Here is a 19,364-nt window from a genome sequence, read left to right on the forward strand (position 1 = left end):
TTGAGTGGCACTGAGTGTCTGGAGAGGTCTTTCAGATGACACTTGCAACAAACATCATAACCACTTGGAACTCAGTAAAAGTAGAGGTGTTAGATTTGATGGCCTGGACAAATCCTAGATTGGGTACTCATGGTGTTCCTACCTATGCTTCCTCTGTGGATTCATCAGGAAAAGAGTCTTTTCTGTTTCCTCTTCAAACGCCTCTTTGGTGCTGCTGCTCACTTTTACAGAGTTGTTGTGGCTAGACACTAGTTGCTGAAGTTATCATTGGCTAGACTCTACCAATCTCCGCAGCAGTGGTTTCACTAAGCCCCATGCATAGTTCATATACCAGTTCTCACAATGTTGTGTAATCCTTTGGGCTATTGTGGAGATCTGACCTATGGAGTATGGGTTGTTTGCATATTCAGTTATGACAGTTGCATGCATGATCACCTGTGACAGGTGCAGGGACTATTTTATAGGCATATCTTAATAATTCTAAACATGTAGGGACAGATCCAATTCCCACTAAAGTCAATTGGGAGTCCCTTTGGCTGATTTTCTTATGCACCAGATTGGGCTCCGACATAGAAGGTTGCAAGTATAAGGGCCACCATCGTGCACAAAGCTAGGGCTGGTACTGCAGATCTCTAGAGCTAAGACCGTGAGTGTCCATAGCTTGCTCCAGGCTCTGTAACAGAATCACACCCTCTTTGAATTAAACACACAAACCATGAGTTACATATTGAAGAAGCTTGTCCCAAGCATCTGAGGCCTGCAGGAATTTGAATCCAGACAAGCCGCCACCGGCTGTAACCCAAGAACCCACAGGCCTTAAGCCTGTGACACAGTTAGGTTAGCATAACTAAGGCCGAGCTTGACACGAATAGCTTGGAAGAAGGAACTAACTGATAAAAAGACCCTAAGTCACAACCTTAGTATGACAGTAACCAAAACTATTACATGTTGGGAAAAGGTTACATATGGAACCATGAGAATACACTTTTGGAAATGTAGGGCAAATTTAAAGGATGTTGAGCTTATCCGAAACTTACATGTACTAGTCGCAGATATACCATGGCAACTAATTGACATAAATGCTAATGAATATGTCATAAATGACCAAGTGACCTATTGAAGTTAGGGCCCCCATGTTACTGAGGGATGGAATTATGTATCAGGAAAGGAGGTTGAACCCATCATTAAATATGTATAAGGCCTGGTGGGTGTCAGCCTAACCCTGTGGGAAAGGTGATACCCAGCCTGTGGGCAGTGAGACCCATCAGAACACATTGGCCTGATGATCGCATTGGGATCACTGTATCTACTTCAGGGTTCCCGCAAGGGATGATGTGAGTAACACAGCGCAAGTGTCAGACGTGCTGTATTGGCGGTCTCCTTTGCTGTATTCCGGTGTCTGTAATTCTGTTTTGCTAATAAAGTTGACAACATTACTATTAGAGACCACGTAGAGGACTGCTTCTCATGTGCTCCTCAAGGGCCTCATGCTAATGACAACCTCACCACTGCAGCCGATTTGAAGGCAGAATCCTCTCAGACTCATGCATGACAGATGAGGTTAATCCTCCTTTTATAATTAGGGCTACACCAGGGACTTCTAGAGCTGAAAGCATGACCTCTCTACAGGTTGAACTACAGAGACATGTCCATAGCTGGGACACCTGTGCCGGACTGATATCCTCTGTGGATCAGTGTGACCGGGGTCCCAGTGGGGCCCAGCTGTGATCACTCAATTAGGGTGAACTGCAAAGAATGGGGAAGACAAACCCCAAAAGCTGGTGGATATTCCAATACTTAGATTTACCAAGCCAGCATAAAACAGCTTCTTGATTACCTTACTGGTTATTCAGAAACCCAAACAACACAGTTCCCTTAAAGTGATCCAGCCTCAGGCCTCCATCCAGGTACCCACATCAAATGTGATGAAAATTTCTGTAAATCCTATTTCATCATATAAAGAAATAGGTTATATCAGTCCCAAAGGATCGGACACATCACCTCCCTGGTTATTGAATATTCCAGCTCTTACCCAAATACACGCTACAGCCAATTCTTATTAACCAAACTAAACTTTATTTAAAAACGAAAGAGAGAGTATGGTTAAAAGATCAATATACATACAGACATGAGTTCAATTCATTTAGGTGCAGATTCATAGCAGAGATGGTGAGCTTTGTAGTTACAAAGAGTTCTTTTAGAAATAGTTCATAGGTTATAGCCCAATGTCCAAATTCCATATTCAGGGCATACCAACATAACTGGGACCTCAGTCTTGCGACTCAAACTTCCCCTGATGAAGCCTAAGCAAATCTGAGATGACAGAATCAGGACCCAAGGATCTTTTATACAATTTCATGTCTTTTGACAAGTTGGAGTTCAACAGGTAATTAGCGTGACTTTGGAGGAGGTCCATCACTGGTACTTAGCTGCAGAAGTAACATAAGGCAATTTGCTTGTTCCTCCACCATTCACAGATTATTTGCTGTACATTTCAAAGAGAGATGAATACAGAGATATCCGGTGTTTACAATTAATTTACATAATAGGATGTTCTTTTGACCTCTGAATTATCAGAATACAGCATAGACAGGGACTGTTGATTACATTGTCCACCCTACTCACACATATGTAAATACACAAAAACACAAATATTATCTCCCCACATGTCTTTTGAGAGTTATTTATTTTGCGAGATGTTTAACCCTTTCTGGCCATGAGTCACAATCAAGCACAGAGGGACTGTATAACACACTGACCAGAGAATTACACAAGCATTATGAATAGTTTCAATCAATGGCACCATCGCTCTTTACAGAGCATGGCCAATTGATGGCCGCTGAGTCTGATGCATGAGTGACAGTCCCATTCACAGGAGGGCACACCCATGTGCTAGCAATGCTATTAATCCAAGCAGCAGATTCTTTCCTCCTCTGATGCCAGTCATCGCAAAGCTTGATCCAGTCCACCTCGCTCCATCTACAAGCTGGCTCCGCCAGCCACAGCGGCATTCCGCGCTCCTTTAATCATCCACAGAGATTCCAAAGAATACTAAGAGGTTTCAGAGTAACACCCGTGTTACTCTGAAACCTGTCATTATGCAAGGCACTGCATTTAGCCGTATGGAGTGGAAATCTATCAACTGCTGTACTTTCCACAGTATGCATCCGATGAAGTGAGCTGTAGCTCGCGAAAGCTTATGCTCAAATAAATTGGTTAGTCTCTAAGGTGCCACAAGTACTCCTTTTCTTTTTGCAAAGAATACTAAGTCCTCTTTACAAGCATCCTGAAATCCGCGCAGTGTCCTGCCTCTCTTTCTAGGTCCTTTGCAAGCTTCAGAGTACAGCACACTCTTCGGGATCCTGTAATCCAGCATTCATGTGACATGTCCAAGCTGCCTGAGTCTTTTACTAACGTTCCCTTGAATGACATGCCAGCATAATTTAACACTTCTGTATTTGTCACCCTATCTGGCCCTCTTATTCGAAGAATTTTATGCAAGCATCTGATATGAAAGATCTTTAGTCTTTTGGTACATTTGGCATAAATCGTCCATGTTTGTGAGCCATATAGAAGAGTGGGCAAAACACATGTCTCATAAATATGGCTTTTCACTTTAATTGACAATTTGTTATTGTTCCAGGCTCTGTCATGCAATTCAACTAGTGAGCTCAGGATCAAGATCTCTATTGCTGGTAACAGTAGAATGAACGTAGCAAAACTGTTCAACAACATCCATCTAAGGTGCGGTTTGGAGCTGGTTCTGAACAGCCTTGGTGCATTAACAGACTATGCAAAGACTAAACCAGGAACAGAGAGGCCTCATTAGCCAGGATGTTTCCATCTAATTCTTCCCCCACTATAATTCCTCCCCTTCCCCATCCCAGGTATTTTGAAGGTGTTTGGACCTAACCATGGAAGCAACCATTGATCCACGTGTCCTCCCTCCACTTCTAGAGCTCAAAGTCCTGAGGGGCGAGTCCAGCAGCCCAGGTTCCAGATAGCTAATTAAAATGCGCCTGCTCTCCCCCTAAGCTGACAGCAGCTCCTCTTTGATTTTCATTTCACCTGACGCTGCGCGTCCCCAGCCTCTTGCTTTGCCATTCCCGAGCGCTGAGCCCACGTTGCATCCCTGACAGCGAAGGACAAGCTGAGTGGCAGAGGGAAATCAGAATTATAATTTAAACTCAGCAAGGTTAGTTCTTTCAAGGGCTCAGGCTTCTTTCTCCACCTCCCACACCCCACTTTGGTGCAGCAGCTGCAGGAGTTGATCATGAAAAGCTGCATTAGGAAAAAGGGGACTCAGAGCAGTCAGGGAGTTCCTGACTTTCAGTTCTGGAGGCCTGTTTGCAGCCTGTCTTGGGTCACAGGTGAAATGAGTTTTGTCTGAAGCTGGTCTCTGTGAACATCACAAACACCCACATGGTGTAGCACCTTATCTCAAGATTAGCAGTGTTTGCTCCTCAGGATATGTCTGCACTGCATGCAAAACCTGGGTTCTGACCCAGGTTTGAGCCCAAGCCCTCCTGACCACAGTCTGATTCAGGTCAGCAAGCACTCAGGACCTGGATCCTAGGACCCTGCTAGGGGGATGGGTCAGAGGCTGAGTCCTGCTGGACTCGGGTCCAAGCCCTGTCATTTTGGAGTGTGGATGCCACAGTCCTGAGTCAGAAGGTTTGGGTAGCGTAGCATGGATGCATTAGCACAGCTGTGAGCCCTGGGTCCAGCAACTGAAAGCCTGGATTTACCATGCAGCATGGATTTTCAAGCATAGGGTTAGAAACACCAAGTCCATAAGCCCAGGTCCCACAAACTTGGGTTTACAATGCGGTAAATACGTACCATGTGAGGGTAGGTCTACACTGTGATAAAAATCATGCTGCACTGAGTCTCAGATCCCGGGTCAACTGACTTGGGCTCGGACTGCAGGGCTATAAAACTGCAGTATGGAGGTCTGGAGCCCGGTTTCTGATCCTCCCCCCTTCCGGGGTCTCAAAGCCCGGCTCCAGCCCTAGTCCAAACATCTACGCTGCAATTTTATAGCCCCGTGAGCCTGAGTCAGCTGACCCAGGCCAGCCACAGCCATGCCGCAGGTCTTTCATTTGCAATGTAGACCCAACCTGAGGGACCCAGGACTGGACTAGCAAGGGCTGTTGCAGGTCAGGACTCATTGGCATTGGCAGAACTCTTGGGGAGGAACCAGATACTGGAATAGCAAGGGGACGGTGAGTCAGGAGGGAGGCACATTGGCAGAGCTGTGTGAGTGCCTGGGATCGGAACTGCACTGGGTGCTGCAGGTCAGGAGTGAGGTGCATTGGCACAGCAGCAAACTTGAGTAGTAATTGCTAGCCGTAAACTGGTTCAAAACTACAGGCTCTCTGTTTGATTAACCTGGTGCAGGCACTCTGGTGGCACAGATGGGTTGCCATGGCAGTTAATCCAGCTGCAGTGTTGATTACGTTGCAGATTTAACAAACAGCCTTTGCTGGCACAGCCAGCCTTAGCGAGCAGGGAGATGCTCCGAGGCTGTGGGTCGGAGATGCACATTTACAGAAAGTTTTGCTCGCCCCTGATGGTGTATCAGGGACCAAAGCCATGCAGAAACAGCAGCACAGGTTGACTTTCCCGTCTGCAGTCTGGACAAGTGCAGGAGTTGAGATTCATATGTTCCAGGAGCTGCCCAGGTGACACAACCATTCTGCATCGGCCCCATTTGTCACCTGGAATAAACATTTGGGGTGTGACCAGAGTAGCCTCTCGGATCACTTTAACTACCTTGAGTTCACTGGCAGTCAGCTCACGTGAGGTAAAACCTCTTTGTTGGTGTAGCCTGAGTGATCCTGGTGGAAAGCTTTGCCAGTGACATGCAGTGGTGGTAACCATCACAAGGTCAATGCACAGCATCGTCCATCACAGCACACCTACTGCTGCTTTCGCTCTCCATTCAGGCTCCCTCCTGACTGTGGGCACGGGAGTCCCTCTAGCCAGGAGCCTGTGACTAGAGCCGTGGCCTAGGCCGTCTTCAGAGAAAGGTTTTGGTTGAGATGAAGGAGAGGACACCCTTGGAGATCATGGTTGAGATGGAGAGCCCTGGCCTGGTGCCCTTTGGCTGAGATGAAGTAGAAAACATCTTGGCCCCCAATTTGTGGGAAGCTTTGCTCTCTCTGAGCTAAAAGAGGGGAAGGGGGCACCAATGTAAACAAACCATGCTTGGAGGCTGGCAGAGTCCCTGAGCCTACCAAAGTGTAAAAGTACCCAGGCTGGTTATGAAGGTGGAACCTGAATTAGCTGCTTCTCCTGGGTCTCTTTATGGTCGTTTCTTGGGAAGCCGCATTGTTGCTCCTGCTAACACAGTGCTGGGTTCAGCGTCCTCTTTGCTTTTCTCACATCCCTGAAGGCCTTGCTCCGGCACAACCAACCCACTGAGTTAGATCCGTGAGATGTGCCTGTCATGACATGGCATCACCACATGGTGGCAGCCCCCTTAGCGTTTCTGGACACTGCCAATGCCCTCTAAACACAGAAGAGTCAAACCCAGTCTTCTCACCTCTTGGCAATGAGCAGGGGTAACTGCCCACCAGGGCTGGGTCTCCACAAGGGGGCAATTAAAGCAGGATACTTCATTTTAGGCAGCTCTTGACTTGGAAAGGCTGTAGATGCATCAGGGAGTCAGAATCCTCATGGAAGCCCAGGGCTGATTTCAGCCAGCTGGGGTGGAATGGAGTTGGCTCAGCTGCCTCACTTGGAAGGGAGATCGTGGACTCTGGAGTGGAGGAAAGACAAAGATCCACCTGGGGGAGCTGCCTCGGCCTGCCATGGGGCTGGCTCCGCTACACCCTGCTCATTGCTGTGCATTGCTCAGCTTCATTCCTAGGTGCTGGGACCCTGCAGAGAGAGCGGCGAGGCCATTGCTGGCTTCCTCTCAATAGGAATGTTCCCCCGCCTTCCTCTTCTATTCCAAAATGTTTGTAGAGTGCACTGACAGTCCGAGGACGTGTTAGAGACTTTGGATTCCTTCCTGGATCTTGGATGCTGTGAAAGACCATGGAGCTGGAGGCATCAGACAAAGGAGTGCGCTGAATATTCTAACGGTGCCGGGGGGGCCCGGCGCTCCCAGCCCATGGTAAATTCATCTTGGGAGTAAATGCTGACCAAAGAGATCCAAGGGCCGGGATATGCATGCATGGCTCCCGCTCCAAACTCCGAACATAACTGAAGCAGGGATCACGTTAATAGCACCCAGCGGGATTCTGACAGACAGAATGGCGCAGAAGAACTACTTGGTAAATGTCACTTCCGCACTCTACCTTACTCACTGAAATGGACAGAAGAGCAAGGCAAGGAGCAAAGGCTTAAGAAAAGTGAGGGATGAAAAATTCAGGCGAAACACCTGGGATTTTTTCCTGACAGAGCAGCTGGCCCAGGAGGTGTGTCTAGGAGCAGGTTAGCTAGTGCTATTTATTGTTTGTACTGCGATAATGGCTTGAGCTCCCAGCTGAGATCAAGGCCCCATGGTGCTGCACAAACACATAGTAAGAGACAGCCCCTGCCCCAAAGAACTTACAGTCTACATAGCCAAGACAGACACAGAGCGCAAGGAGAAACTGAGGCGCAGAGCGAGGATGTGACTTGCTCAAGGTCACCCAGCAGGTCAGGGGCACAGATAGGTCATGGAAGGAATAAGAGCTGAGGTGGAATCTGTCCCAAAATCAGGACGGGGGGGTTGATCTCAGGTTTAATCCAGGCTAATCTCTGTGTTTCAGGACTTGCTGAAATGCAGAAGGGATCTGAACTCTCATCCTTCACAGCAAGCACTAAGCTCTAACTGATGGGGTTGATGAGTTGATTATCCCACAGTTGCCCGCTTCTGGGTTTCTAGCACCTTTCATGCAAGCATCTGGCCACTGATGGAGACAGAATACTGGGCTGGATGGGCCACGCGTTCGCCTTGTATGGCAATTCCTACATTCTGTGATAGAAAGAGTCCGTAAAGCACAGAGACACCAGCCTGGAGGGTTCAAATGATCTCCCCTGGTCTGCATAGCTAGGAGTTCATTTCCTTTGGGATCAGTTCTGGACAGAACAGCCTCTGTGCCCCATGGCCTTACTGGATGTTACACTCAGAGGACACACACGTGAACCTTGGGTAGGGTGTTTGCAGGGGAGGCGGGCATGTGGCCAGCAGTGGCTGAGGACAGCAAAGACGCCCTGAGATCTGCACTGCTAGCAAAGTGCAGATAATTACAGCCATTAGCATAAGGGCCCTGCTGGATGGGCTAAGCGAGGACATGCCCTCAGTAAAGGGATAAAAACAGGCTAAGCTGATATCTATGTGCTATTACTGAGCTAAGGCATTTCCAAGGGCCAGTGATTAGCATCTGCCTGCTTCTAAATGCAAAGCCACGCGGGCACCCAGAGATGGCGTAATTTTCCTCACGCTGAGGACATCCTTACATGCAGCCTGTGCTGTGCAAGCCAAGACGCGGCTCCTCCATGGAGCGTAAATCACCCAAGTCAGTGGAGTGGTGTTGATTTACACCAGCTGAGGATCTAGCCCTGAGCATGCACGTATATGTATGTGCATATACAGTTATATATAAGGAGGCTTGTGCAGCAGGGCTGGGTACTGCACTGTGGCGTTTGCTGCAGTATGTTGCAGAGCGCCTTCCAAGCCATTTTAACACTGAGATGCACCCTCTGTTCAGGAAATATAGCTCTGGTGCAGGGTTTTCAAAAGCACCTCTGGGATTTAGGAACACAGGTCCTATTGAAAGTTAATGGGACTTGTTCTCCTAACTCCTTTAGGTGCTTTAGAAGATCTCCCCTTACCGCATAGCAAAGCAATGGCATTCACCAGGATCAGCGTATGCTCATCTCATTCCGAATGCACCCCTCCGGAGACCGGCTCCTAAATCCCCTAATTTCCCTCTGGGCTTTCTAGAAGTAGAGTTATTCTGCATCCAGTCCAATCCAAAAGGACAAAGCAAAGCCGGAGACAGAGAGAGCTACAAGAGCAATGGTCAGTATTGCAGAGAGTTCACAGTTTGTCCATACTGATGCCTCTGACTCAGGATTGAGGCGCGTTGGCAGAGCTGTGTGTAGGGCCCAGAGCTGGCCTGCATTATACCTTGCTTTGCTCAGGGATACCATGCCCTTTAATGACCCTCCCATCTTTTAAGTGCACCATCACCTGTCCCGATTGCTGATGTTCTATTTGTTATGGATTGTTCTCCCCAGGCTCTGGAGTCAGTGACATACCTGCAGACAGGCATGGATGTGAGGAGGAGCTCGGCACAGGAGCTGGCGGTTCCAGACAGGATGGGGTTCGCAAGCCTGAAGGCTGGTATCTGATGTGCCTTTATTTGCAGCTCACCCACCCCACAACACACAGGCAGTGTTGTCTAGTGGATAGAGCATGGAAGTGGGACTCAGGGGTTCTAGTCCTGGCTTAGCCACTGCCCTGCTGGGTCACCTTGAGCAAGTCACAGCCTTGCTCCAAGCCTCAGTTTCCCCATCTGTAAAATGGGGATAATGATACTGACCTTTGTAAATTGCTTTGAGATCTGTCCGTGTTATTCAAAAAATTCCACTTCGGGGAACAAAAATTCCCTCCATGTGACTCAACTGATCTAAAATTGGCAATGCAAAACGACTGCAGAAATGGAAAAACAAACAAAAATATTTAACAGGCTTCTTTCCCCCCTCCCCTTAAAAGCTTCTCCTGAAAATATTTGAAATAAGGGATTTGAGAAAGAAAAAAAAGTTTTTGCAAAAAATTCTCATTTTGAGAAATGGTCAAATTTCCACCAAAAAAATAAAAATAAAATAAAAAATAAAGGTTTTGTTTGAAAGTTATAAACCAGCTGTAGTTGTTTGCACTTCAGCTATAACTCAGAATCAGACTAGGGAACTGTGATCTTATATCAGTGGTTTTCAATCTTTTTTCATTTGCGGACCCCTCAAAAATTTTGAATGGAGATGCGGACCCCTTTGGAAATCTTAGACATAGTCTGCAGACCCCAGGTTGAAAAACACTGGTCTAGATGAAATTACTATATGTGGGTGTATAACTTGTTGAAAAAAAAACATACTCAAAGAGTAGTTATCAATGGTTTGATAGGAGGACATATCTAGTGGGGTCCCACAGGGGTCATTCCTCGGTCAAGTACTAGTCCATAATTTCATTAATGACTTAGATAATGGGGTGGAAAGTACACTTATAAAATTTTGGGATGATACCAAGCTTGGAGGGTTGCAAGCGCTTTGGAGGACAGGATTAGAATTGACAACAAACTGGAGAATTGGTCTGAAATCGAGAAGATGAAATTCAGTAAAGACAAGTGTGAAGTACTACACTTAGGAAGGAAACTCAAATGCACAACTACAAAATGGGGAATAGCTGGGTAGGTGGTAGTATGGAAGAAAAGGATGTGGGGGTTATAGCGGATCACAAATTGAATATGAGTCCACAACATGATGCTGTTGCAAAAAAGGGCAATGTAATTCTAGTATGTATTATCAGGAGTGTCGTATGTTGGACCTGGGAGGTAATTATCCCACTCTACTTGGCACTGGTGAGGCCTCAGCTGGAGCACTGTGTCCAGCGTTGGGCACTACACTTTAAGAAAGGTGTGGACAAATTGGAGAGAGTCCAGCGGAAAACAATAAAAATAACAAATGGTTAGAAAATGTGTCCTCTGAGGAAAGATTGAAAGACCTGGACATCTTTAGTCTAGAGAAGAAAAGAGAAGACTGATGGGGGACCTGATCACAGTCTTCAAATACGTTAAGGGCTGTTATAAAGATGACAGTGATCATTTGTTCTCTGTGCCTACTGATGGTAGGACAGGAAGTGATTGATTTAGTTTGAAGCAAGGGGGAGAGTTAGGTTAGATATTAGGAAAAAGTTTCTAACTCTAAGCATTGAAACAGGTGACACAAGGAGCTTGTGGAATCCTCATCACTGGAAGTTTTTAAGAACAGGGTAGACAAACACCTGTCAGGGATGGTCTAGGTAATACTTAATCCCACCGTAGAGTGAGGGGATGGGCTAGGTGATCTCTTGAGGTCCCTTCCAGCCCTATATTGCTATTATAACAATATGTGGCTAGAGAGAGACGTCGCCCTGCATACAATGCTCAGCTCACTGTTCTCAATAATCCCCTAACTGTTTTATCATTTGAGATGATCACATGGTAGCAGCTTCTTGTATCGGTGATATTTCATGCACGCCCCAGTATGCAGTTGGACTAGATACATGCATGCTGGGAAAATGTTTCCTTATGCAAAATGAGTTACCCACTGAGTTTTTTCTACCCAAGAGAACCTCAGGGAGGGCACTGTCATGATAACCTGCAGTCTGCAGCCATTAGATGCATTTAGGGAATTAGCCCTGTAATCTCTGAACATTGCTGGGCACAGGGATCAGTAAAAGACCCACTCCCTTGGGTTCTGCTGTGGCTGCATATGCTGCTTTTCACTAACTCAGGGCAAGGGGACAGGGCTGAACTTGCTAAATGGTTTAGTATCAGTTTCCATTAAAGTTCCTTATTGCATGATTTGTTCCTGTGGCTAGAAATTGAAACACAGTGGCTGTTTCCAATACAGAGTCACTGCTTGTTTCCCACCAGTGCTAACATACAGAGATGCGCTGTGACTGTTTCAGACCAACTCAGAAGCTAGAGATGTAGGAAGCTGTGCAACTTATTCTTCACTTTCCAATTTCCATTCATCTTGGTTTCATGATTGAATCACCCCAAAGCTCAGCCTGAAATCCTCTGAAACCAGCGAGCTTTTCACAATTTCTACCCCAACCCACAGATCAGCCCCCATGCTTGTCCAAAGTTTAGCCCTAGGCTTGCTGAATGATTCACGAACACAGCCCAATGTGTAGCAAAAACCCTGTTTCAAAGCAAGAGCTGAGCCGAGCTCTACGCATTATGCTGAATGTTGTTACCTCTTTTCGACCCAAGCAGCTAGTCTAAGTTTGGGGCCCTGGGGACATTCCAGCTGGAAATAGAAGTTGAGGGCATCTGGTATTTTCTTTGGTGCCGTCTTGTTTATTTACAAAGAGTGTACAAAGTCCTGTGTCTCTGAATGCAGAAGGAACCAAGAACAAAGGAGCAGTTTCTTGGCTTACAGCCCCCAAGACTCGTTAGTCAACACCAAACCCAAATCTCTCTCTCTAGTTTCTTCCAGCGTCACACTGTGCTTACAGGTTCCTGCTTGGCTTTATTAACTCGCCTCAGTCCCTCTCTCTGTTCTTGCCTGATCTCAGTTTCTATGTGATCTCTCTTCCCCCGCACATCCCTACCCAAAACAATACTCAGCCAAAATCTCCTGTGTGAGTTCACCCACACCTTTTGTCTTAGGTGGGGGTTTATGCTTACAGTTATGTTAATTGAAGGGTGAGTACTCCCCTATCAATCTCAAGGGCGTTTTAACTCAACCCATAACAATTTTCACTCAGCTCCTAACAACAGCAGTGTTCAGTGTCCCAAATCCTTTGAAACCAGTGAGCTTTATAAAATTTCCACCCAAACCCATAGATCAGCCTCCAGGTTTGCCCAGCATTTAGCCCCAGGCTTGCTGAATGATTCATGAACACGGCCCAACAGGTAACCAAATTCCTGTTTCAAAGCAAGAGCTGAGCCCAGCTCTACACACCATGCTGAATATGTCCCATCTTGTGGGGTTTGACCAGGGTCTGTAGAGAATGAAAAACAGCCAAGCACTTGTATGGGGCTCTATTACTGACTGAACCTCCTCTCCCAGCAAGGATTATGGGTGAAACCCTGTTCCCACTGAGGTAAATGTGAGTTTTGTCAGTTGGGTCTGGATTTCATGCTAGAGCCCCTATTTTGTTGTGTTTGGCCTACAGCAGTGGTTCCCTAGCTATGATCCACGGAGCATGAGGGGCATGTGGATTGGTCTCTTCCTGTGCGCGGTTGAGAGAAATGGTGGAGGTGGGGTGAACTGAGAAGCCAAAGGAAATGGTTAAATAAAGGATAAAATGCTGTGCATTGAAAACAGCTAGCAATACATCAGTACTTTCCTTGCACTTCCTTCCCCTCAGAGCAGTAGCTGAAGAAATGGCAGCAAAACAGCTAAACTCTGCACTGGCTTCTGGAGCCTCCACTGAGCTCAGTGTGGTTGTGTGGCATGTCAGCGGGCACCAAATTTGGCCCATAATGTTGAATGTGCCCTTATGCGAGCCACCTATCCCTAACGTTGGTCTCTGATTTTTCCCCTCCAGTGCCAGCAGCAGACAGTGCCCCAGAGGTGACAGAAGAGCCAAACCCAATCCTGGAGACACACAAGGACTCGGCCGGCATGGACAGCAGCTATGACTTTTCAACCTCCAGCTTGGACAGCCATTGTGAACCTGACCTGGCTCTGGCCCCTGGAGACAGTCTCCCTGACAAAGGTCCCCAGTTGGAGGCTGGTGACCTCAGCTCCACAGCCTCCTTACCCTGGCCGGAATTGCCGGAGGAATGTCCGCCTCAGCCTAACACCCTGGATTTCTCCAACTCCCTCAAATTCCTGGAGGAGGTGAAGCAGATGGGGCAGAGGAGGAATAGTGACCACTCGAACATCCAGGAGAACGGGGTGGAGAGATGCCCCGAGGCACCTTCCGTCAGTGAGGAGAGGAGGGCACTGGAGTCGGAGCTGGGGAAGTGCATCGAAGACTTCAGGAAGATCAAGATCCCCGTCTCCTTCCCCAACAAGAAGCGGCAGTGGCAAAGCGAACTACTGAAAAAATACCATGTCTGAGGGGAGGGGCTGGGATTGAAGCCTCCCACCACCCAGGACTGACTGGCTTCCAAAGCCACAAGAGGCACCTTCCCCTGCATCCCGTCCATGATGGGCCAGCCTGCCAGGTACTGGGTGTCCTCGGCCCCTATTGATGACCAGGAGCAGCTCAGCATCTTGAAGGATTGAGCCCTCCTTGAAGAGGGATTTAAGAGAGCCTCTTACTTTAAACCAGTTATTTGGTGGCACTGGGACTAACTGATTTACCTCCTGTCTGATTTCACTGACTTTACCCAGGTCACTCAGGGGTCATTGACAACAGGATTTGGTCCATGTATTCAAAACAAAGAGCAGTGGTTTCTTGGTCAATGGGTCATTCCAGGAATTGGTGCTCCACAGGCAGAGATTATAAACCTACAGCCTGCTTGTTTCCAGGGCAGTCAAGGGTGAACTGTGCATGAAAGGAGCTGTACAAATCCTAGAAGTGAAAATATTTGAAGGAGTCAGGATGGGAAGGAGGAAACTGAGACTGGTTTGCGTTGTGTCTGTAGGGACAAACCTACGCCCAAGCAGTATGGACATTCCTGCCTTTACGACAGCATGACTGTGATTGGAGCTCCCGGGGTTAATAAATGTAGCCGATGATTAACCTAATTCCAGTCCCTTCCCAGCTCTTTTTTTTGTTCTTTTCAAAATGATTGGGCTGAGCTATTCAAAGCTGCACAAGGGATTTAGACACATAGTTCTTGTTGACGTGAATGGCAACTGTGCATCTAAATCCCCTAGATTCAGCTGGAACTGTTCAAAAATTTTCCATCTAAAATGATTTTAACAGAAAATTGCATTATTGACTAAACAAGTGTTTTTGAAAAAGCCTCTGCTTTCCATGGAGTTTATTTATGTTTTCGGTCAAAGAACTAAATGCTTGAAAACTGAAAAGTTTTTGCTTTTTTTGGCTAAAATCTGAAATTCTTTGATTTGAAAATTCCACCTGGGTGCTTCATGGGAGTTGTAGTTGGGGTTGCCTCATGTTCTTGTTCTCTACTATGGGCTGGGCTCTCTTACTAGACTACTTCTCCCATGATGCACCATGTTCATAGAAATCCCACAATATACCGCTTCCTTTCACCAGGAGGGAAGACCATGGTGCATCATTGGAAGTGTAGTTCAACAAAGGTCCCAGCCTATAGAGGAGAAGAGGAGCATGAAGCACCTGGACTACAACTCCCATGAGACACCATGGCAGCAATCCCAACTGAAATATTTCAGATTTGGACCTAAGTATTTTGGTTTTGAATTTTTTTATAAGTTTAAATTTTCAATGCCTAAAAAACCCAAAGTTCTGACCAGCTCTAGATTTGGCTTTGAGAACCTCAGCCCAGATCTATAAATAAGACCAGAGTGAATGGAAAACTAAAATTGGCCACCGAATGGTATGTGTATCTGATATAAATCAACAGCGCACAAAGAGCTCATCATATTACAGGGCATTTTCATTGGGTTGCACTGGAGCATTTCACACTGTGACATTGCCCAGGTAAATCACCACTTCCTATGTGGTTGAAGCTTTGGCTTACATCACTGTGACTTCCCAGCATGCCACAAACATGCAGATATCCAGTATAACCACATGGTCTTTCAGCAATGATCAAGTGCAGTACCACTGAAGTACCAGATACACCCTTGAGTGGTGAGAAGGGGGGCAGGCTATATCCTGTACTGATTGAGTTCCATTTCATCATAAGAACACCATACTGGGTCAGACCAAAGGTCCATCTACCCCACTATCCTGTCTTCCGACAGTTGCCAATGCCAGGCGCCCCAGAGGGAATGAACAGAACAGGTAATCATCAAGTGATCCATCCCTGTCGCCCATTCCCAGCTTCTGGCAAACAGAGATTAGGGACACCATTGCTGCCCATCCTGAGTAATAGCCATTGGTGGACCTATCCTCCATGAATTTATCTAGTTCCTTTTTGAACCCTGTTATAGTCTTGGCCTTCACAACATCCTCTGACAAAGAGTTCCACTGGTTCACTGTGCGTTGTATGAAGAAATATTTCCTCTGGTTTGTTTTAAACCTGCTGCCTATTATTTTCATTTGGTGTCCCCTAGTTCTTGTGTTATGAGAAGGAGTAAATAACACATCCTTATTTATTTTGTTCACATCAGTCATGATTTTATAGACCTTGATCATATCCCCCCCTTAGTCATCTCTTTTCCAAGCTGAAAAGTCCAAAAGTCTTATTAATAAATCTCTCCTCATATGGAAGCTGTTCCATGCCCTAATCATTTTTGTTGTCCTTTTCTGAACCGTTTCCAATTCCAATATACCTTTTTTTTAGATAGGGTGGCCAGATCTGCGTGCAGTATTCAAGATGTGGGTGTACCATGGATTTATATAGAGGCAATATGATATTTTCTGTAAGATTCTCTATTCCTCTCCTAACGATTCCCAACATTCTGTTTGCTTTTTTGACTGCCGCTGCACATTGCGTGGATGATTTCACAGAACTATCCACAATGACTCCCAAATCTCTTTCTTGATGGGTAACAGCTAATTTAGACTCCATTATTTTGTATGTATAGTTGGGATTATGTTTTGCCATGTGCATTATTTTGCATTTATCAACATTGAATTTCACCTGCCATTTTGTTGCCCAGTCACCCAGTTTTGTGAGATCCCTTTGTAGCTCTTTACAGTCTGCCTGGGACTTAACTATCTTGAGTAGTTTTGTATCATCTGCAAACTTAGTCATCTCCCTGTTTACCCCTTTTTCCAGATCATTTATGAACATGTTGAACAGCACTGGTCCAGTACAGACCCCTGGGGACACCCCTATTTATCTCTCTCCATTCTGAAAACTGTGTTTTCCCTGTGTTGCTATGTAGAGGTCCCATCTGGACCATGGGACTTGGGGATGCTGTCACGCTGTCTGGAGTGGCTCACAGCTGTGAATGCCAATCTCTGGTCAGACTATCAGAAAACAGGCCCCCCAAACTGGTGGTATGTTCTATAATTAGATTTCACCAAGCCAGCAACACACATGAACTGGATCACTATACCAGTCTTACCATGGAGTCACAGACAGTCTCCTTTGACTTTCCAGCCTATCTTGCCACCCAGATAAACTGCATTTGATGACAAAAGGTTATATAAACCAAAAATTACACCACATCAGGTTCCTCCCCATCCCAAAGGATCAGTCACTTACCCCAGATCAATTTGGTACTCTGGATCTCACACCCAATCAATGCTGGCAGCCAATTCTTAGTAAACGAACTAAAGATTTTTTAGAAAAGAAATGAGGGTTATTGAGAGGTTAATGCAGGTAAAATACAATAACAGGTGAGTCAAAGTATGTAAATCCAAAATGGTAGCAGAGATGTAGTAATTTGCTAGTTTCCGCAAAGTCTTTCAGGGTTACCCAGAATAACTCTGGGGATCTCCGTCTTCTTGTCCCGATATTCAAATCCAAACAGTCCTTTGGATCAGTATTTATAGTTTGTGCTGACAATCTGACAGTCTTCACTCACGTGGGCCAGTGAATTTCCATTGTCAAACACAATGGCCCTTGCTTTGAAGTTAGCACTCTTCTTCCTTTATGTTTCCAAGGCTCTAATTGCATTTGATGGGTAAGTTAATTACAGGGGTAGACACAATGTAAAAGGTAATGTAATAACAAACAACAATCCTTCATTAGTTTTCCTGAAGTTTACACATCACATAGATTCGCACTGTAACACTAGCAAACACTTTTGAACCAGGGTTAACTAGTTACGCGGATAGACATAATGTAATGTGACAGCAATCAACAGGTTATGGATGAGTGAAGATAATACCCTTAACATTTCCTTTCAACTAAACTGACACAGAATTGAATTGGCCAGACACTACACTATCTCTTGGGTCATACCCTGTTTGATTTCTATTAGCATGTGAGTGAATTAGCCTGCAGCCCTATCGTGAGCTGGCACCTGGGTACACAGCGTCACAGATGCTACTTCGGCTGAAGAAATTTTATAGTCAGAAATATACTCTCAGTAGATCATAAAAGTGAGACCCCTTTTTCCTCCAAGAATATGATGTGTCTGAGGAAACATGGTGTTCTCCACAGGATTTCAGACAGGGGTGGGTTGGGAACTGGGGTGTTAGACAGTCTCTGGTTATAATCTGAGAAGAGCCAAGAATAACACCAGGTATAAACTATCAAACACATTCCAGCCTCTTGGCAGTGGACTCGAGAGCATTTCTCATTTTAATGTAAAAGTTTCAGCATTCCACCTAGGAGAGCTTTATCATCTAATTTCCATGATGCACATCTAAATTCTTATAGGATCAAGAGAGAGCCTGTGTAGCATCTCCTGTCTGCTATACCAACAGGTTGACATTGTCCCCCTGTTGTGTCATACCCTTCAGTACAATGGTACTATCACAAAACATTGCATGGGGACCCAGGTGCAATCTAAGGAAAATGCTGATGAGAGACTGAAAGAAAGGAAGTGGATCGGAGGGGGGATTGTGGTAATGGGAGCAGCTGCACTGGAACTCCATGCAGTTTTGTCTCTTGCCTTGTAACTCAGCAAGGTTGTTTGATGAACAGCTACAACCCAGTGCTGCCAGCTCTTGCAATAGTTATTGTTCAAGCCCCAGCTCGTGGAGTCATGTGATTAGTTGAGACTGTTTTCATTTACTTTATCAAAGTACGTTTCTAGGCCTGATGGTTACGGAGAAGAGCTTAGAAACCTGGTTAAGGTGCAGCCCAAAGGCTTGGAAACCAGAAGGTAAATGGAAAAAAACAACATTTAATTTTTTTTTTTTAAATCATGGTTTTGAAGCCAATCTCAGGATTTTTCATGGCCTGATTCAGGATTTACAAATTCTTGGGGCTGACAATACTGATGACCTTATACCTTGCCATGAATTTTATTGTTTACATATTTAAAATCCCTTCTAATCAAGTGAGGGTCATAGCATATATAAGGGAGGGTGGTGTATTTGCAGGGTCTGTGTCATGTCTAATACTTTTTTGGAAGGGGGGTTATCTGACAAATAAAGTGGGGTGTGGGGGAGGTAGAAAATAAATACCCATTTCTCCCCATGGGAGAGGTCTCTGAAGTAACACACATCTCATCTGTGCCCCTTTGCAGTTATGCTGTGCCTTGCATGCTTCCCACATGGAAAGCACAGTTTTGCCCCCGCCCCCCTTAACAGCTTATGTTTGCAACTCCTTGTGGGGAAGCAGGGGGTGGGGAGATTGCAGCAAGCCAGAAAGCAATTGCCCCAAATTTTGCGGCAGTTCCAGCCTCATTCCAAACAATTTACCCAGGCTGCTCTCTTCAGTCTAAAAGATCAAGCATGTCCACCCCAGAGCTGCTCCCTGGCCTGGCTGAAATACACAGAGAAATAGTGGTTCCCTTTTTAAATTAAAAAAAAAAAAACCCCAACTCTTGGCTTTTCTGAGGCACTGTTGGGAGTGAGGAATTTCTTGGCTTGTCAGGAAACTGGGGGGGGGGGGGGGGGGGGAGGGTGTTGTGTTTAGTTGCATTCTTCTTCCTTTTATAAGCAGCCCCCTAGGGTGGGAGGAGAGTGTTTACAAGAACCCAGGCAG

The 19,364-nt window shown here is 46.0% G+C and overlaps 1 protein-coding gene across 1 annotated transcript in view; it reads left to right on the top strand.

Moving 5' to 3' along the window:
* Positions 1 to 14,406, top strand: part of LOC311525912 (BTB/POZ domain-containing protein KCTD16-like) — a 40,763-nt gene extending 26,357 nt beyond the window's left edge. The window contains exons 4-5 of the mRNA XM_084638398.1: positions 9,238 to 9,343; positions 13,256 to 14,406. Of these exons, the coding sequence (XP_084494524.1) occupies positions 9,238 to 9,343; positions 13,256 to 13,773 (624 nt within the window). The 3' untranslated portion in view covers positions 13,774 to 14,406. The remainder of the gene's footprint in view (positions 1 to 9,237; positions 9,344 to 13,255) is intronic.
* The last annotated feature ends 4,958 nt before the right edge of the window (positions 14,407 to 19,364 follow it).

Source organism: Lepidochelys olivacea, assembly GCF_965140295.1.
Source record: "Lepidochelys olivacea isolate rLepOli2 genome assembly, chromosome: 9".
NCBI lineage: Eukaryota > Metazoa > Chordata > Testudines > Cheloniidae > Lepidochelys > Lepidochelys olivacea.